Here is an 18,482-nt window from a genome sequence, read left to right as displayed (position 1 = left end):
GCCAACCTGACCACCCACCAGCACCGGGTCTGTTTAAATAAATAAAAGCTGCCTGGCCACATGCTCAAACACATGTCTCTGCACATATGAGTTCATGATACACCGCGTCAAACACTCAGACCAGTAGAATCTACTCTGACTGGCAGCGGCTCGCCAGGTATCTATGCCAGCCGAGATCGATGCCAGGGGAATGAATTATGGACCTCTTCTGCATGCTCAGCTTGTGCTGCCTGTTCCCTTTCCCAGAGTGCTTGCAAAGCCACACGTGCCCCCCCTTCTGCTTGTGGACCGGCAGCATCACTCATTGCCACCATTCTTCCTTTCCTTCCTCGAGTGCTCCCTCCAGTCCTGAATGCAGCCAAGAGGCCAGGGCCAGAGAGGCTGGCTGGCGCCTTTGTTCTTTCCCCATTGGCTGCCAAAGAATGCCTTACTGTTCGGCTCTCTCCTTGGCATGCTCTCATCGCATGGAAAGTAACTGGAGAGAGAGAGAGAGAGAGAGAGAGAGAGAGAGAGGAGTCCATTGGAATGCATCCCTGCAGAGCGTTTTGCACCCGCCTCCCTCTGGCTACTTTGGGATGCAAGGAGGCTGATGATTGGCTGGTCATGCCTCCCCCTCAGCCCACACCCTTCTGGCCCCTCCCCTCACACATCGCCCTTATACCACATCCAAGGGAAGTACAGCCGCTCAAGCACTACCTCTGGCCCTGAGAGAAACTCTGCCTGCCTGCCTGCCTGGATTGCAAAACAGGGCGTCCTCGAAGATGAAGGCTTCCTTTGCAGCATTGATGGCAGCTCTGCTGTGCGTGGAAAGAGGTAAGGCTTTTAGGTGCCCGGAAAGCTGCCTTCTGCACTGTCAGACCCATCTAGCTCAATATTGGCTGCACGTGCTGGCAGCAGCTCTTCAGGGTTTCAGACCAAGGGTCTCTCTTTCTCTCGGCCTTACCTGGGGATCAAACCAGGGGCCTTTTGCATGCAGAGCCGATGCGCCGTCATTGAGCTGCGGCCCTTCGCCTTGTGACCTGTTTGCTCATCCATGGCCAGGCTAAGACTCAGGGCGTGGGGTGCGTGAGAGAAAGGCAACTGGAGAGGCCAGCATTAAAATGCAAGAAGCGTAGGGCAGGGATTCCCAAACAGTGGCCCCCGAGCTTCACTCTGATGGCCCGCGGCACGTCTGCATTAAACAGTCGCATCGATTTTTAATTGTGTTTGTGTCGCTTTCTCATTCTTTGGATTGCATTTTACCCTATTACAGTGTGAATTCTATGGGATGCGAACTGTATTACAATAAAACCCAATATGAGAACTGAAAGAAGCAATATGAAAACAACTAGAAAAATCATGCAGCACTAAAGTTGCAGTGAAAACGTGAAAATGTGTTACTGTCGCTACAAAAGACAGAAAAGCCATTGCGTGGTCTGCGAAGACCGTTGGCAGTTTTCAAGTGGTCCGTGGGAAACAAAGTTTGAGGACCACTAGTTTGGGGCGTGCCAGTGGCCCAGCTGGGTAATTTTCAACTTAATAGCATTACAGATTTCCCTCCTTTGTTTACTCTGAAATGTGGGCTCCTCCCGTTCATTCTGGTGAGTGGGCCCTAGGAGGTCCACCCCAAAATCCTACTGTGATGGCAGCACCGCTGGGTGACCTTGGGCCATGCCCCATTCCTCATCCTGGCCTACCTCACAGGGTTGTTTGAAGGACAAATGGGATAAAAGGAGTCAGGGGAAAGATACCCATGCCTCCCTGGTCCACTGGAAAGAAATTCATGTAGAGTGCAAGGTTTGTTGGAAATAAAAAGAAGGAAGTGTGGCTCCCCCAACTCCCTTCCTTTGGTGTTCTGTCTTATTGTGTGGTGTTGTGCTTCTCCTGTACAGGGGTGCTGTATCAGGGCTTCTGTCCCAGGCTGCTTGCAATATTTCCCCCAATAAGCCCTCGGCCTTTGACAGTTGCTTCTGTTGGGACGAATTCTGTGGCAAAATCTCCTTGATTAAATCAGTGGCGTTCCAAACGAGAATGATCTAAGTTGGAGCCTGCAGTGCTGCAGGTCATTGCAAATGATGCTGGTCTAGACAGATACTGCAATGGGGATGCGTGAGAATTTCGATTCAGTTCGCATTTCAAACAGAATTTATCAAATTTGCAATTTCCAAAGCAATATGAGAACCGAAACACAGACATCCTTCGAGATTCGCATTGATTAGAATTTTGGGATGCACTTTGCCAACTGAACAACATTTACAAAAATGCATATATTAGGGGAAAGTGTGCATAAAAATGAATATATGAGTGAAAATGACATGCAAAAAGGCAGGAAATGAAGAGAGATGGCTTGCAAAAATGTGAAGCTTTGTCAAAACTGCCTACAAAAATGTGTTTATTTGGAGAAATTCGCACTAAAGTGGTGGAGAATTTTCATGAGGATTTTTTTATTTTAAAAATAGCAGATCGCTGTAGAGAACTGAATTTAACATTGGAAAAATGAGAAACGGAGAGAACTGAAACAGGCAGATTTTTCCATCCGTAATAGATAATAAAGCTGCTTTTGAGATGTAGGAATCAAGTAGAACCAGACTGTGCAGGGGGGTCCAGCAACCAATGGACTTTGAAGCTGCCACTCCTTAGGAGCTACTGTGGATCTCCCTGTTGTTGCGCAACACATATTATGCAGCCACAAGAGTGGCTGTATACTTGAGCCGGCATGGATTTTTCACATTCCTCCATGTTAAATTGAAAATACCTCCGCATGCCATTCCGCTGCTTCCCATAAGCTCATTTCAAAACAGTCTTACAAAACTTGCAGTCCATTTGCTTAGCAACCCACTAAGTTTTCATGGTGTTACACAAAACACTTGGAGAGAACCGAGAGTTCAAAGTGTAAAACAAGAGAAAAAAATCCAGATCTCTCCCCTCCTTCCCCTCCCCTCCCCTCCTCCCTTCTTCCTCTCCTCCCCCTCTTCCTTCCCCCCTGCCCACTCCTCCTCCCTCCCTCAGAGGCACATGTTACCAAATTCTTCCAAGCTACACAGCAAGTGGATTGGACTGTGAAAAACCAACCCAAATGGTGTTTGCATTTTGACCAATTTGTAGGGCAGTACAATATCTCAGAGAGGAGGTCAGGTCTCCTGCTCCCGTGGTGCATTCACTATAGCTGCCCAATTTCCCTGCTTTTTAAAGTTTGGTAGAAATATCTGTGGGCTATAGGAACGTTCTTAAACCACAAGGTTTTTTTGCCTATTTGTGAATTAACAATGAAGCAAGGCAGTTCGTTTTATAGACAATCTCTATCCATTTCTATTACTCAGAGTACAGAAGCCAAGTTTCTTTCCAGGAATATGCTGGTTGTCTGAATGAATCCTCTGTAAAAACAGGAGAGCCAGCTAGGTTTAGCAAGATAGTAAAGAATGGATAATCAGAATGATAGCTCAGGAAGCTGCTTTATACCGAGTCAGACCATTGGTCCATCTAGTTCAGTACTGTCTACACTGACTGGCAGTGGTTCTTGAGGGTTTCAGGCAGGATTCTCACCCAGCACTACGTGGAGATGCTGAGGATTGAACCAGGGACTTCCTGCATGCAAACCACGGCCTTTCCCCAAATGTTGCCACAGTTAATGTAAGAGTTCTCTATCTTGTTGTTCCATAAATAGAATCATCATAAGAACAAACACTGTTGGTCCATATCTTGTTTTCTGATCATGTTGGCCCATAAATAGAATCATTATGATAGCAAACACTGCAAGAACAATAGTAATAGGTGTGCAGACCACAAAAAACACAGCAAAAGTTAAATCTGTGGCACGTGGTGGTTTGAATGAACACACGTGGCTCATGCAAGGACACCTTGGAACACCTTTGTTGTAAACTGCTCAGAGAGCTTCGGCTATGGGGTGGTATATAAATGCAATAAATAAACAAACGGGAGCCTCCTGGTCTCTGCCATTTTTCAGAAAGAAAACAATAGCAAGACCCAAAATATAAAAATGGTACTATAGTGTACTCACAGTGCCTCTAGAACAGAGCACAGAGGTCAGCAACTGGCAGCCCAGGACCAAAATCAACCCACCACATTTTAAAAAAAACAAAACAATTTTTGCCCATCCTTATTCCCAAGGCTGCCAAGTGGCTGATAAGCCCTTTCTCTCCTTCCATCTCTGGCCCCTGAAATAGCTCGAGGGGTGGGATGAAAGGGAAGAAAGAGTTGTGTTTGTACAAAAGAAGGAACCACAAATGGGCGCCGGATCTGCTTCTTTAAATCTGGGTCAGTCTCAGGTATGCAACCCTTCGCCTCTTGGTACCGTCCAGATGTTTTGGCACAGCCGATAGTCAGGGAATGATGTCCGTTGGCATCTAAATCATCTGGCAAGCACCAGGCTGGGGAAGGCTGCCATGACGGAGGAAGTGAGGGTAAGAGAGGGTGTGTGTGTGTGACTGTGACAACAGTAGGGGCTTGAGGATAAGTGGAACCCTCCCTGTGCCCCACTTATCTCCCCCAAGCACCCCACCAGCAACAACTTTGCTCACTGTTGCCTGAGAAGAAGAGCCCTCTGGGTGGGATGGAAACAGCACTCAGGGAGACAAGCTGCGGGCACAAGGAGGGTTCAGCACCCACTATGTATGTCCCCCCTTTGCTTAAAATAATCACCTCTCAGATCACCCATTGGTCCCCGTTGGCACTCTCCCCAGGCTACACCCCCTCACTATTCCTACTTCCCACTTTTCTTGAGTGTTTTCACCTGGCTGGGACGTGGCTTGGAACTCTGGTAGCTCCTCTCGCTTGCCTGGGTGGACAGAGGGTGCTGTGAGTGTCTGTAGAACCTAGCTTGCTGTCCAGAGGTAACATTTACTCTCATTGTTCCGCCCACTTTTGAGTCTGGCCCCGCCTACTGTTGCCATGTGGCCCTTGGCAGATGGCCAGGAGAAACTGTGGCCCTCGAGCCGAGGAAGGTTCCCCACCCCTGTCACACATGATTGGGATAAGCTTGGGCTTAAAACGAGGGACCCACTACTGCCGTGTGCAGCCTGAGCAGCCTCAGAAGGAAGGACAATTGATCCATGCCCTGGATTTTGCTTTGTTTTTTCTTCTTACTCTTATTGAATTTCTTAGTTTCCCATCTGGCTGGCTATCCAGCCACTCTGGGCGACGTACAAAATAAACACACAGATACAATAAACATTAAAAATCTGTTTTTTGGGAGAGGGAGAGGGTGGCCTGCAATTATGTGGGGCTGTTTTGGTTTTGTTCAGGGCGGTGGCCTGAGCATCCAAGGAAGGAGCGTCATAGCTGTGATTCACAGTGCTTGTGGCCATCTCTCTCCTTTGTCCGTGTGCCTGAAGGCGTGGCAAGGAGTCGCTGGACGGGCGCCACAGAAGCAAAACAGACTGCTTTTCCTTTCCATGATTTCAATATTGCTTTTCAGGATCACAGATCCTCCACCTCAGAGGCAAAAAGAGTAAAACAACACACAAAAAATTCATGGCACAATTTAAAGCAATGCATAGTTTAGCCCATCAAATATAGAACAGAATATAGGAAGTCAGAATATTGGTCCATCTAGCTTAGCATGGTCTACACTGACTGGCAGCAGCTCCCTGGGTTTTAGGCAGGGAGTCTCTCCCAGCTCTGCCTGGAGACTGAACCTGAGAATGTCTGCAGGCAAGCAGGGAGCTTTAAACAAGGCATCAGATTGCAAAAACTATCTACAAACACCACAGCCAGCACCTTTGTTCTCTGATACCAGCTGTAACAGCTTTATGGCTCACTATCCTGCCCCCTCCCCAAGATGGGTCATTTTTCAAAATTGGGAGTGCCTGATGGTCCATTGTTCATCATGACAGACAGAGTAAAGGGATTAAAAGATTCACCCAAACCCAGTCGTTTGTTTGGCTCACAGCAAATCTTTGTGGAGCTATAAAGTAAGAAGGTTTGAAGCAAATGTTGCCAGTTTTTTCCACTGGCCTGTGCTCCTCTGCCTCAAGTGGTCGTTTCTTTGGCAGGGATGCTCTTGCTTTCCTCCACACTGCAAAAAGCTTCAATTGTTGATTCCTGCAGAACAGGGCATTCTCTCTCCCTTGATGTGTTGGGACATGCAGCAGCCATGGGAGAAGTCATACTAGGGTACCAAGGTTTACGCTTGCATAAAATCATGCCCCTCCTTTCCTAGGAATGCTCTCTCTCTAACTCCAGATGAACGGATGCTGTCTGAATCACTGCTTAGGCCAGGTGCAGGGAACCTTTGGCCCTCCAGATGTTGCTGAACTACAACTCCCACCATCCCAGGCCATGGGCCATGCTGGCTGGGGCTGATGGGAGTTGTAGTTTAGCAACATCTGGAGCAGAGCTTGGAAAAGTTACTTTTTGAACTACAACTCCCATCAGCCCAATCCAGTGGCCATGCTGGCTGGGATGATGGGAGTTGTAGTTTAAAAAAAGTAACTTTTCCAAGCTCTGATCTGGAGAGCCAAAGGTTCCCTGCGCCTGGCTTAGGGAATAGCATTCTGCACATAATCAGAGGTATGATCAGTGACTGAGCCCTGGCATTCAAAACAAGTCCAGGGCCTGAGTACATAACCATGCAACAGAAAGTGAGGACAGCCTGTTCTTCACCTTACTAGATACACAGTAGAGACTGGTGGCTCCGTTGTCAGCAGGGCCGTGAATCCGCTCCAGGTTTTAGTTTGCAATATCAAGGAGCCACCAGCCTCTACTGCTAACAGAGGACTGGGTGATTTTACAGCCCTCCTCTCTGACTAAGCGTTCTCTGTTTTCTGCTCTCTGTCTGTAATCCAGGACCAACTAAGGTGCCTTGCTCAATCGGTGGCAGGTCGCCCTGTTGCATGTGGAAGGGACCAGGTTGATCCCCTGGTATTGCCACCCCAAAAGGGTTTGGGCTACTGGACTTTAGGCCTGGGATTTTGGAGAGCTGCTGCCGGCCGGAGTACACAGGACTGGTCTAAAGGCTCTGACTCAGTCTAAGACTGCTTTACTTGTTCAGAATGTAGTAATGGGAGAGAAAGCGATGGGCTGAGAGAGGGGGAAATTCTCAAGCAAAGGGTCGCCTTCTGTCGCTTGCACACAGAAGCTCCCCACATTTAACCCTTGGTGCCCCCAGTCAAATGACCTTAAGAAAGCGAGCTCAGAAAGGCTTCTCTGTGCCCGAGAGCATCTGCCAGTTCGGTCTCATCTGCACTATGCATTTAAAGCACTACGATGCCACTTTAACGGCGATGGAGTTGCTTGGGAAAAGGGAATGATTGTTCAACTGCTCTGAAAACTAGCTCTTTGAGGGGAACACGAGGGGGGAGGTCTCCTAACAACTCTCGGCAGCCTTAACAAACGACAGTCTCCAGGATTCTCGGAGGGGGGGAGCCATCGCTGCTTGAAACGGCATGATAGTGCTTTAAATGCATTGTGCAGATGGGGCCTCAGTAAGCCGAGAAGTGGTGCCAACGGTCTGAGTTGGTGGCTGTTTAACCTTTGCTTCAGTATGCAATGTTAAAGGTGGCAGGGCGTTTCTTGCAAGCAGGTCAGGGTCAAATGAAATATTTCCCAAGAAGCGGTAGCCGAGGGACGGCATGCTCGCCCTGCTGCTGTTTGTGCACTCAGAATCACCCTCTGCAAGATCCTTTTCTGCCTCCACATGAGGAAATATATCTTTGGCGGGGAACGCAATTTTATTCATGTATTTATTTATGTTCAGGCCCTTTGTTTCTATGGATACAATCAATTTTTTAAGGAGAGACCTTATCCCGGTCTGCGGTCTGTGTTGGAATTGCTTGTTAAGGCGCCTTTGAAGAGGTTTCTTTTTTGAAAAGCTGTTTTCAAAGATGTTTCGTTTGAATGCTTTAAAAGATGCTTGCTTTGAATATATTTCAAAGTCTTTTGTTTTCAGCTATTTTAAGATGTGTTTTTAGTGTTTTTGTTGGCTGCCCTGGGCTCCTTCTGGGAGGAAGGGCGGGATATAAATCCAATAAGTAACTAACTAACTAAACAATAAAATAGGGGGGGGGAAAGAAAGAAAGAAAGAAAGAAAGAAAGAAAGAAAGAAAGAAAGAAAGAAAGAAAGAAAGAAAGAAAACTATCAAAGGATATTGCCACCCTGGGCTCCTTCTGGAAGAAATGGCAGGATATAAATCCAATAACTAACTAAATAAGAAAGAAAGAAAGAAAGAAAGAAAGAAAGGGGGCATTTTGGGGCTGTCAAGTGGCAGGAAGAAAAGGCTGGAGCAGCTCTTTCCCCCCTCCCCCGTCTCTCTTCCAATCATCTCTGCAGCCTTTAAGGCCGCTTTTCATTCTTTTTTTAAATTGGCCCTCAGAAACCGGTTTGTTTTGTGGGTTCAGTTAAATCTTACATAGTCCAGAAGAGACATGCAAGCTCCAGAGCATTCGAGGCTTCTGAAACTATGCACTGGCAGCTTCCCAGCACTAATTGCTTCCCACAAGATGCCTCCTTGGGAGCAAGGCTACACGTCAAGGGATAGCCACCCAAAATAACCCTGGGCACAATTTGGGAGACTGTAGTGGCCCATAGCAGAAAAGGTAGCCTCTCAGGTGGATTTTTATTATTATTATTATTATTTATTTCATCTGTTGGTCGCCTCATACCCAACGGTCTCTAGGCGACTTACAAAAGATTTGCAAACATACCATATAAAGCAGATTTTAGAACATACAACACAATTTCAAAAGCATGCAACACAAAAACTTAAAAGCCAAATCAAAGAAACTTAGCAAGACAGCACACCTCAAGGTCAGCGCACCATGTGAAAAGGAAGGTCTTTGCCTGGCGCCTAAAGATGGATAAAAAAGGGGCCAGGCATGCCTCTCTGGGGAGAGCATTCCACAGCCAGGGGCCACCACTGAAAAGGCCCGTTCTCGTGTCGCCACCCTCTCAGCCTCCCATGGAGGCGGCATACACTTAAGCCACTTAAGGCTTTATAGCTCAAAACCAGCACTTTGAATTGAGCCTGGAAACTAATTGGTAGCCAGCGCACCTTGCCAGAATTGGTGCTATATGCACCTACTGACCCCAGTCAGAAGTCTGGTTGCCAAATTCGGCATTAGCTGGAGTTTCTGAACCATCTTCAAAAGCGACCCCACATAAACACATTGCAGTGGCCTAACCTAGAGGTTACCATAAGAACGTAAGAACATCAGAAGAGCCTGCTGGATCAGGCCAGTGGCCCATCTAGTCCAGCATCCTGTCCTCACAGTGGCCAACCAGGTGCCTGGGGGAAGCCCACAAGCAGGACCCGAGTACAAGAACACTCTCCCCTCCTGAGGCTAGAGCATAGACAACCAGAGCATAGACAACCAAAGTTAGGCTATCTCTGTCCAGACAGGGGCGCAACTGGGCCACCAGTTGAAGCTGATGGAAGTCACTCTGGTTCAAGTGACAATGATGGATCCAGGATACTCTCAAGTTACGAACCTGCTCTGTCAGAGGGAGTGTAACCTCATCCAGAGCAGGCCACAAGCCATCCATCTGGTCTAGAGAACCACCCACTAACACTGCTTCAATTTTGTCTGGATTAAGCTTCAGACAGAAAGAGATCCAAATCGTGAGATTGTTCCCTGTCTGGGAGTTTCAGATCACCCACGCCTTTGCCCCACGTGCCTGTATGCATACTGTATTCTTTGGTGCCTCTTATTACCAAAGCTTCCTTTCTCCCACACACAGCAGTGCACCAGTTTTAATCTCTCCCCGACGCCATGCTCTGCACAGGCACTCATTAAGTCCTGCAGCCGCCTTTTGCTTTTGCAAACATCTGCCCACAGAGTATTACCACCCGGAGTAGCCTGTTGACTGAGCCATTGTATGATGCGGTGATTATATTGGCTGTCTTTGGAGAACAACATTGGGAGGGTCGCTCAGGGCTGGCTCCAGAGGGTGGTGACTAGATCAGGCGCAAGCCTGGAAACTGAGGCAAGCCCAAGGGGTCCCTGCCACAACAGCACTGAACACGAGAGCAGAGGAGTCCTCTTGGAAATCAGACCACAAGCCCGTTTTGTCCACAGTGGTCAACTAGATGCCTCCGGGAAGCCTGGAAGCGTGGCCTGAGTGAAACAGTAATTGGCATTCAGAGGCATACTGCCTTTGACAGTGGACATAGCCATCATGGCTAGTAGCCATGATAGCCTTCTCCTCCTCTATGAATTTGTCGTCCAAAGTTGGTGGCCATCACTGCCTCCTATGGGAGAGACTTCCATAGTTCAGTGATGTGCTATGTGAAGATGTACGTTCTTTTGTCAGTCCTGAATCTTCCAACAGTCAGCTTCATGGCATGTCCAGGAGATCTGGTATTATGAGAAAAACTTCTCTTTGTCCACTTTCTCCATACCATGCAAAGTAAGAGGTGGCTTGTGAGAATTCTCAATTTATAAGACCCCTTTCTTCTAGAAGAAGAGGACCCTCTGAGGATGATGGCATGAAGAACCCTCAAAATCTGAATCCTCCATTCTGCTCACAGATATGCTTTTTTAAAAAAACTTAACAATAGGTTTTTTTTTTAGCAGGGGGGAATGGTCCCAGATAGGAACAGGGGAGAAATTCAATTCAGTTTGCATTTGAAGCTGAATCTATCAAATGTGCACCTTATTTATTTATTTGTTTATTTATTATTTGATTATATCCCACCCTTCCTCCCAGCAGGAGCCCAGGGTGGCAAACAAAAGCACTAAAAAGACTTTAAAACATCATAAAAATAGACTTTAAAATACATTAAAACAAAACATATTTAATTTTTTTTAAAGCTTTCAAAACATCTAAAAAAACACAAGATTAAAAAACATTTTTTAAAAAAGGTTTAAGAACATATTAAAAAGCAATTCCAACACAGACGTAGACCTTCTGAAATAATATGAGAATCAAAAAACAGCCATCCTTCAAAACCTGCACTTCATCAGCTCCCACAGGTAGTACATGCCCTGGTCACCTCTCGATTAGATTACTGTAATGCACTCTACGTGGGGTTACCCTTGAAAACGGTCCGGAAACTACAACTTATTCAAAATGCGGCGGCTCGATTACTCACGAACAGTCGTAGCCGGGACCACATCACGCCAGTGTTGTTCGATTTACACTGGCTTCCAGTTGTTTTCCGGGCCCAATTCAAGGTGTTGGTATTAACCTTTAAATCCCTACACGGTCTCGGCCCAGTTTATCTAAAGGAGCGCCTACAATGCCACCAATCATGCCGCCTGACAAGATCGGCCACACAAGGCCTTCTCTCAGTCCCACCAACCAAAGCAGCTAGGTTGGCAGGCACTAGAGAGAGGGCCTTTTCAGTGGCGGCCCCCACCCTCTGGAACTCCCTCCCACAAGATCTTCGGCACATCTTCGGCCTTAAAGACCTGGCTTTTTCAACAGGCTTTCGGGACTTCTGGGGAGGCTTAATATTTTTCTGTTTTAAATGCCTCCTATTATGTATTGTTTGCTCTTATAATTTATATTATTTCACTGTATTTTTGTATTGTATTCTGCCATATTTATTGTATGTACGTCGCCTAGAGTGGCCACTGGCCAGATAGGCGACACATAAATTACATTTATTATTATTATTATTATTATTACCTGAATTTTGCAACGCAGTTCTCCAATCAATCTTTACAAAAATGAATATATATGGAGAAAGTGTGTATACAAATTAATATATTAGTAAACATATTGTGCCAAAATGCATTCTGAGGAGAATTTGCTTGCAAAAATGTGTACATTAGCCAAAGCTGTATAAAAAATGTATTTATTAGGAGAAATTTGCACTAAAATGGTGAAGAATTTTCATGAGGATTTTTAAACAAAAATGTGCAAATTGCTTCAGAGATGTGGAGAACCAAATTTCAGACTGGAAAAAGTAGAAACTGAGAGAAACGAAACTGAGAGACCCTTCCATCTCTACTCCCAGGGCAACTGGTAGAACTACAAAGTGGAATCTTGGTGCGATTCCAGCTACCAGCAATCTTAATTTGCCCAGAGGGACGTGTGCTAGTTTTAATATGCACATAAACAACAGTTCTTTCTAAGAGATTGCGGGCAGGGCAAAGGATCCAATCTACATACTGCTCAGAGTATGCACAGAAGGATTTCTCAAGGTCCTGTCAAGAAGAGATCTAAAGGATCTGCTTCAGGGACCTGTGCATCTTTTAAGTACCTAGCAACACCCCCTGTAGATAGCAAGGCTGACAAAGGTTTTGCAGTGCTGTGGCTAGCTGGGGCAAACTGCACCAGCTAGGGATGGTCTGATGGAGTATGAAGCAGGTTCTTGTGTTCATGTACGTCCAGGAGGAGTTGTTGCATTTAAAAAGACCCCAACAGGGCTTGAAAGGGCGGAATGATTTTCATTGTTCTACAGAATGGGCCCAACTGAAATAAACAAGAGTGATGTAAGGGCAGAGAAATCTCAAACGAGGGTGAAGGTGGTGCACTGAAGAGCTGTTCTTACAAAGGGCAAGCACAGTGGCAATGTGTTTTCCCCCCTGAGTCTAGGAAACAAATGATTATGTGATAATACAACCTTCCCTTAATGCAAAGAGGAAGCAAACAGATACTCCTTGAGGACTCACGGAGTTTAACAATGTGTAAGCACAGAATTCTTCCTCAGGCTAGATTTTTTTAAAAATGCAGAAAAAATGGTTTCTTGCAGAGAGCATAGTGTTTAGCTTATTTTCACTTGTTTAAACATTCAGCCCAAGAAAGAATTCTGTGTAACTCAAATGTTTACATACCATATTATTGGGAGAAATTCTCCCCGAAATGCTGAATCTCAGCATTGTGAACACATTGTGAACCTCAGCTTACTTTAATTATGAGATCAGTTTAGAGGCCCTGTGAGTTTTGTCCTTCTGGACCAGGACGGCTGCCTTGTTTTTGATCATCTTTAACTTGAGCTGAATCCACACACACTTGCATGTTGATCACCTGATGGTGACAATGGCAAGTGATGACTTGTGTTTGTGAAATGGCCATCGGAGGTCAAACACCAGAGTCAGTGCTTTTGTATTTATCTCTTATTTCCCTCAAGTGAAACACTTTGCTTTGGGGGACATTCTGTATCAATTAGCATGCAAAGAGATCTCGAGTGATGTACAGACTGGCCATTGTTGGAGAAAATGCTGAAGGCTAAATGAACTACTTGCCTCTTACCTTATCAGTATGTCCTGATAACTATTTTTTCCCAGAAAGAAATTCCTCTTAAAGAACTCCTCAAGTAATCTGAGTGCTCAAAGCACAGCACATACGTTATTGCAGTAATCCTCATAAGAACCCTGTAATATAGCCCATTATAATTATCCTCACAATTCTTTACTGGGAGTGGGAATGCTCATTAGGCATTATTCAGATGTCCAAATTTAGCAATAATGAGATATTAAAATTTGTGAGATTTGGTGTGTGTCATGTGTAGATGATGCCAAACCACCAGCACTATGAAATCATGAGGACTAGTACATTTCCTTTGAAAGAAAGAAAAAAAATTGGATCTCCTTACACCTCTGAACTGGGGCAATGCACCTCTTTCATGCACCTGTTTTACTGTGCGTGTCTAATGAAGGTTTTTGTGGAAACTTTTGCAGTTGCCTCTCTGGCGTGCTTCTCATGTGACAACGCGGACTCCAACTGGGGTTGCATGAATATCAAGACCTGCGATGACAGTGAGAAGTACTGCATCACAAAATATTTTGGTGGTGGCATTGGTAAGTGGTTTTGCAACACTGATGTTCTTAGGTCCTATCATTCAGGGACATCCCAAACACTGACATCCTTGTTAAGCTAAACATGAATCTCTTTGCTGCCTGCCTGGCACTGTGAAAAGAATGTGGTTGATCAGGACGTAGCAAGCCACAATATGTGGCAGCCGGTCACCTGTGGGGCTTAGTAGGTCTCAGATTGTGCAGGTGGGCACAAGGCTCAGTGTCAGCAAAGCACCTGCTTCCCACGCAGAAAGTCAGGCTCACACATGTCCTAGCATTGATTTCAAGAGGGTAGCTGGGTGGGTAAAGATCTCCACTTGAGACGATTGAGAGATCCTGCCTGTTAGACTATAGATCACTGGGCTAATATACAATGGATGAATCCTATACACTAATAGCAAACTCCATCTGTGCATAAGAGGGAGTTCTCAGTAGGCTCGGTGGGGCAGGGTTGTAGAAGTTTAAAAAACACTTATCCTTAGGGGGAAATCCCTACAGCCCTTCCCCAAACCCCTAGTCCAATGAGGACTGAGCATGCTCAGTGGCCACTGCATGTTGGTTGCGTGTTGAGGAGGAGGGCAGGAAGCCCAGGGAAAACCAGGAGGGGGCTGGAAAGCAGTCTTGGAGAAGAGGGCATGGGTGGCTGGAACCCTGATCAGGAGCACACCACATGACAACATTTTGTTGCAGGTCCTGCCTGTGTGATCTAACTAAGGGCCAAACTGGGCACAACACCGTTCACAGAGTTAGCAATTTATAGGGATAGAGTTGGGTTGTGCCACCCACCTGAAGCCTCTAATTATGCCCTTGCTTCTAATGTGCTGCATGCATTCAAAGGGTGAGCAAGCCTGGAGTGAGTTGAGAGAGAGAATGAGAATCAGCCGGCCCTTGTAAAGTCATTGGCATATACCCAGTTCCCATGGATCGATAAGCTATGACAAACAGCTTATTGGGACTGAGCAGGATGCCATGCTCGCCACTCAGTGCCTCTCTCTTTGCTCCTCTGGCTTGAGCAGCAATCCATCTGTCTTGGGTTGTTGTGACATCTGAACTCAAGGTCATAGTTTGTTTCTCCTGAGCAAACCATGGCTGTAAAACCAAGGTTTGTTCATTCACATGTAATGATAAACCATGGCTCATCATTACATGTGAATGAGGCCGTTGTTAGCCGATATCCATCCATCCATCCAGCCAGCCAGCCATCTGGCTGGCATGCATTATGTTTTCCATAAATACATTGTGCTCAAAATAGCTCACAGAATGTAGATACAATAATGGCATAATAGCCATAATAATACAGAATTTAAAAATAGCACTACAGTAGAAAATTTGCAGTTCGACAGCTCTCCCATTTTTAACCCTAAAAGTCAGAGGGCACACCCTCATTCTGGCAGAGAGTCCGTTAAGAAGTCTCCAATGGATGGAGCAGGGCACATGGAAACTGCCAGTCCAGATGGCGGGGGGGGGGGGGGAGAGCAGCCACGCTCTCCTTTCCTGGAATTTGAAATCAGGCAACCCAACTAGCAGTGGTCTCAATTTCACTGGGAAAAGTCCCTTGTTCTAGAAAGAAACACAAGGGTTGCAATCTTTTCCTAAGGCACTGTAGTTGCGCCTTGAGGAGCAACTTGCTGCGGAGGGGCCGTTAAATAAGTGATCAATGTTTATCTCCATAATGTAAAAGGTGTGAGATGCTGGCTGCTTCTTGCACATCAAGCTGCTCTGAAAAGCGCAAGGGGAGGCCAGGGCAGGTTTTCTGGTTCGCAGCCCTAAGCAATAGAGTATGGGGGAGAGCCATAGCACGGCGGCAGAGCATCTGCCTTGCAGAAGGTTTTGGGTTGAATCCCTAATGGCATCTCCAGGTAGGGCTGGGAATATCCCCTGCCGGGATTGCAGCTGCCAGTCAGTGTAGCCATTACTGGGCTAGACTGACCAATGGTCTGACTTCATATAAGGAACCTTCCTGCGCTCCTATAGAGCGGCCTGTTTGAACTGTCTCCTTTTGAAGGAATTAAACAGGGCCCATTTCCTTCTTTTTCTCTGCAGGAGAGAAGCATAAGCAGTCCATCAGCAAGGGATGCTCTCCGAGCTGCCCGCAAGGAGGAGTGGACCTCGGCCTGGTGGCGCTCTCCGTCAAATGCTGCGAAAGCAGCTTGTGCAACATCAGTGGGGCCGTCAGCGTGAAAGGCAGCTCCCTGATCCTGGTTGTGGGCACCTTGGCCAGTTTCCTCTACATCTTTGGAGCCAAGCTGTAGGAGGGGGGGTGGGGGCTTCTGGTGCCAAAGAAAGCCTTCCTTCCAGGGAGAACCCTAGACCTTTTCCGTGCAAAGCTGCATGTCAGTGGAGTCATGCGCATGCGTTCCCATGCACTGCCTGTGAACTTTGGTGACCTTACAACAGCCCTGGTCCTTTAACTTCTGGGTCCAGGAGGGGCAAATGACCCCTTCTCCCCCAAACGATTCCTGAGCTGCTCTTTTGTCCCAATTACAGAGCAGTGCAGGGATAACTTATGAGTAAGCCCACCATGCCGCCTGACAAGATCGGCCACACAAGGCCTTCTCTCAGTCCCACCAACCAAAGCAGCTAGGTTGGCGGGCACTAGAGAGAAGGCCTTTTCAGTGGCGGCCCCCACCCTCTGGAACTTCCTCCCACAAGATCTTCGGCACATCTCTTCCCTGAATATATTCCGCAAGGCCTTAAAGACCTGGCTTTTTCAGCAGGCTTTCGGGACTTCTGGGGAGGCTTAATATTCTTCTGTTTTAAATGCCTCCTGTTATGTATTGTTTGCTCTTATAATTTATATTATTTCACTGTATTTTTGTATTGTATTCTGCCATATTTATTGTATGTACGTCGCCTAGAGTGGCCACTGGCCAGATAGGCGACACATAGGCCAGATAGGCGACGCAGAGGAGAACTCCCCAAGTCCCCACAAGTAGACCCACTTGTGTGAAAAGGCAGCCCAGCCTCTTACTCAAAAGTGTCTACCACTGGGGCAGCGAGTAAAACAGCTGGTAGGCAAGCGCCCCATCTTGCTTACCTATAAGTTGATGTATTCATGAGTAAGCATCCACAGCCTGCCATTTTGATTGGCAAGGATAACATCCCTGATGGTTTTAATCTTTATTTTGTTGGGAACTGCTTGCTAAATACATTCTTTTAGATGGTAGGGACATTACATGTATGCTGTCTCTCTCTTTTTTTGCAAAGTACAGAACACTCTGCAAGAAAACCTGGAAAAGGAGCCCTAATCAGGGACCCTGACCATACAGGACAGGGTATGGACCACAACAGCTTTTGGTGTGAGGAACCTTTGGCCCTCCAGATGTTGCTGAACTTCATCTCCCATCATTCCCAGCAAGCATGACCAATGGCCAAGGATGATGGGAGTTGTATTTCAGCAATATCTGGAGGGCCAAGGGGTTGGTCTTGATGCCTTTCTTGTCTCCTTCCAACTCTACTATTCTGTGATTCTCCCAGCTAGTCTGGGGAGAATTGGCTAATATGGACACACAGACTCCTAGAAGGTGTTTTTGGCCTGGAAAGGGTTAATATTTTCCCTGAACAATGCTGCCCTCTTGAGGCTATATTTATACATGCAGAGTTTATTGGCAATTAGGAGATTGGTAACTTTTTAAAGAATACACAAAATCTTTTGCGCTAAATATAGGCAGTCAACTTCCAAAAGAATGAAAGCGTTCCTAATACTTCTAAATTTTTTCTTTTCATTTTTAAAAATGGCCCCATTTATTTCGCTTTGTATCACCCCAGGGTTGTTTGCGGAGCAATCCTAAATAGCTTTACTCAGTTGTAAGTCCTGCAGCTTTCAATGTGGAGCAGGCAAGTGTGTTTAGGAAGCTTTGCTGCCTGCATTTCCTAAGCGCTTCCTGAGGCCAAGCATATAACCCCAGCCCAAGGGGAAAAGAAGGGCCCAAGGGAGAATTCTGTTATTCAAAGAACTGATTGTAACCTGGTATTTTATATTCCCTTTCTATGTAAAGTGTGTATTTTTCACCAAGGTCTCTGAACCGGAATAAAAACCTGATCCAAACCCTACATGCGTTTTTTTTGTTTGCGTGGTTGTAAGTAAGCAGTTTATTTTCATGGGGGTTGATGTTGCAGTCACCAAATTATTAAAAAATATCAAAGAAGATATTAAAATTGCAAGGGATGAAAAGGCCGTCTCTTGGCTGCGAGGCAAGCTGGAAAAAAGCACTTAGCAATTAGGTTTCATGGCAACTTCCCCCTTGACTGGGGGAGAGCTCAAGCTGCGGGGGCCATATGTGGCCCTGAACACCTCTCCCATCAGGCCCTTGGGATTCTCACCAGGCCACACCCCCTTCTCGGCCATGTTCCTTCTCCCCGGACATACCTCTTTCACATCCTGTTTGAGTGTTTTCACCTGGCCGGAATTTGTTTATTTATTTATTTATTGCACTTGTATACCGCCCCATAGCCGAAGCTCTCTGGGTGCTTTACAGCAACCAAAAACTTTAAAACAAATATACAATTTAAAACATATTTTAAAAACAATTTAAAACACAATTTAAAAATATAAAACAATTTAAAACACATGCTAAAATGCCTGGGAGAAGAGGAAAGTTTTGACCTGGCACCGAAAAGATAACAGTGTTGGCACCAGGCGCACCTTGTCAGCAAGATCATTCCATAATTTGGGGGCCACCACTGAGAAGGCTCTCTCCATTTTTGCCACCCTCCGAGCTTCCCTTAGAGTAGGCACCCAGAGGAGGGCCTTTGATCTTGAATGTAGTGTACAGGTGGGTTTGTATCAGGAGAGGCATTCC

General features: G+C 46.2%; 1 protein-coding gene across 1 annotated transcript; it reads left to right on the top strand.

Moving 5' to 3' along the window:
• The first annotated feature begins 672 nt into the window (after nt 1–672).
• LOC133375457 (lymphocyte antigen 6E-like) lies at nt 673–17,733 on the top strand. Its single transcript, XM_061607065.1, has 3 exons — nt 673–813; nt 13,564–13,683; nt 15,724–17,733. Exons 1-3 carry the CDS (start codon nt 762–764, stop codon nt 15,930–15,932), a joined length of 381 nt encoding a protein of 126 aa, XP_061463049.1. The 5' UTR covers nt 673–761; the 3' UTR covers nt 15,933–17,733.
• Nucleotides 17,734–18,482: the final 749 nt, after the last annotated feature.

The sequence above is a fragment of the Rhineura floridana genome, chromosome 1, assembly GCF_030035675.1.
Source record: "Rhineura floridana isolate rRhiFlo1 chromosome 1, rRhiFlo1.hap2, whole genome shotgun sequence".
NCBI lineage: Eukaryota > Metazoa > Chordata > Lepidosauria > Squamata > Rhineuridae > Rhineura > Rhineura floridana.
This window is presented reverse-complemented; position numbering and strand designations above follow the sequence as displayed.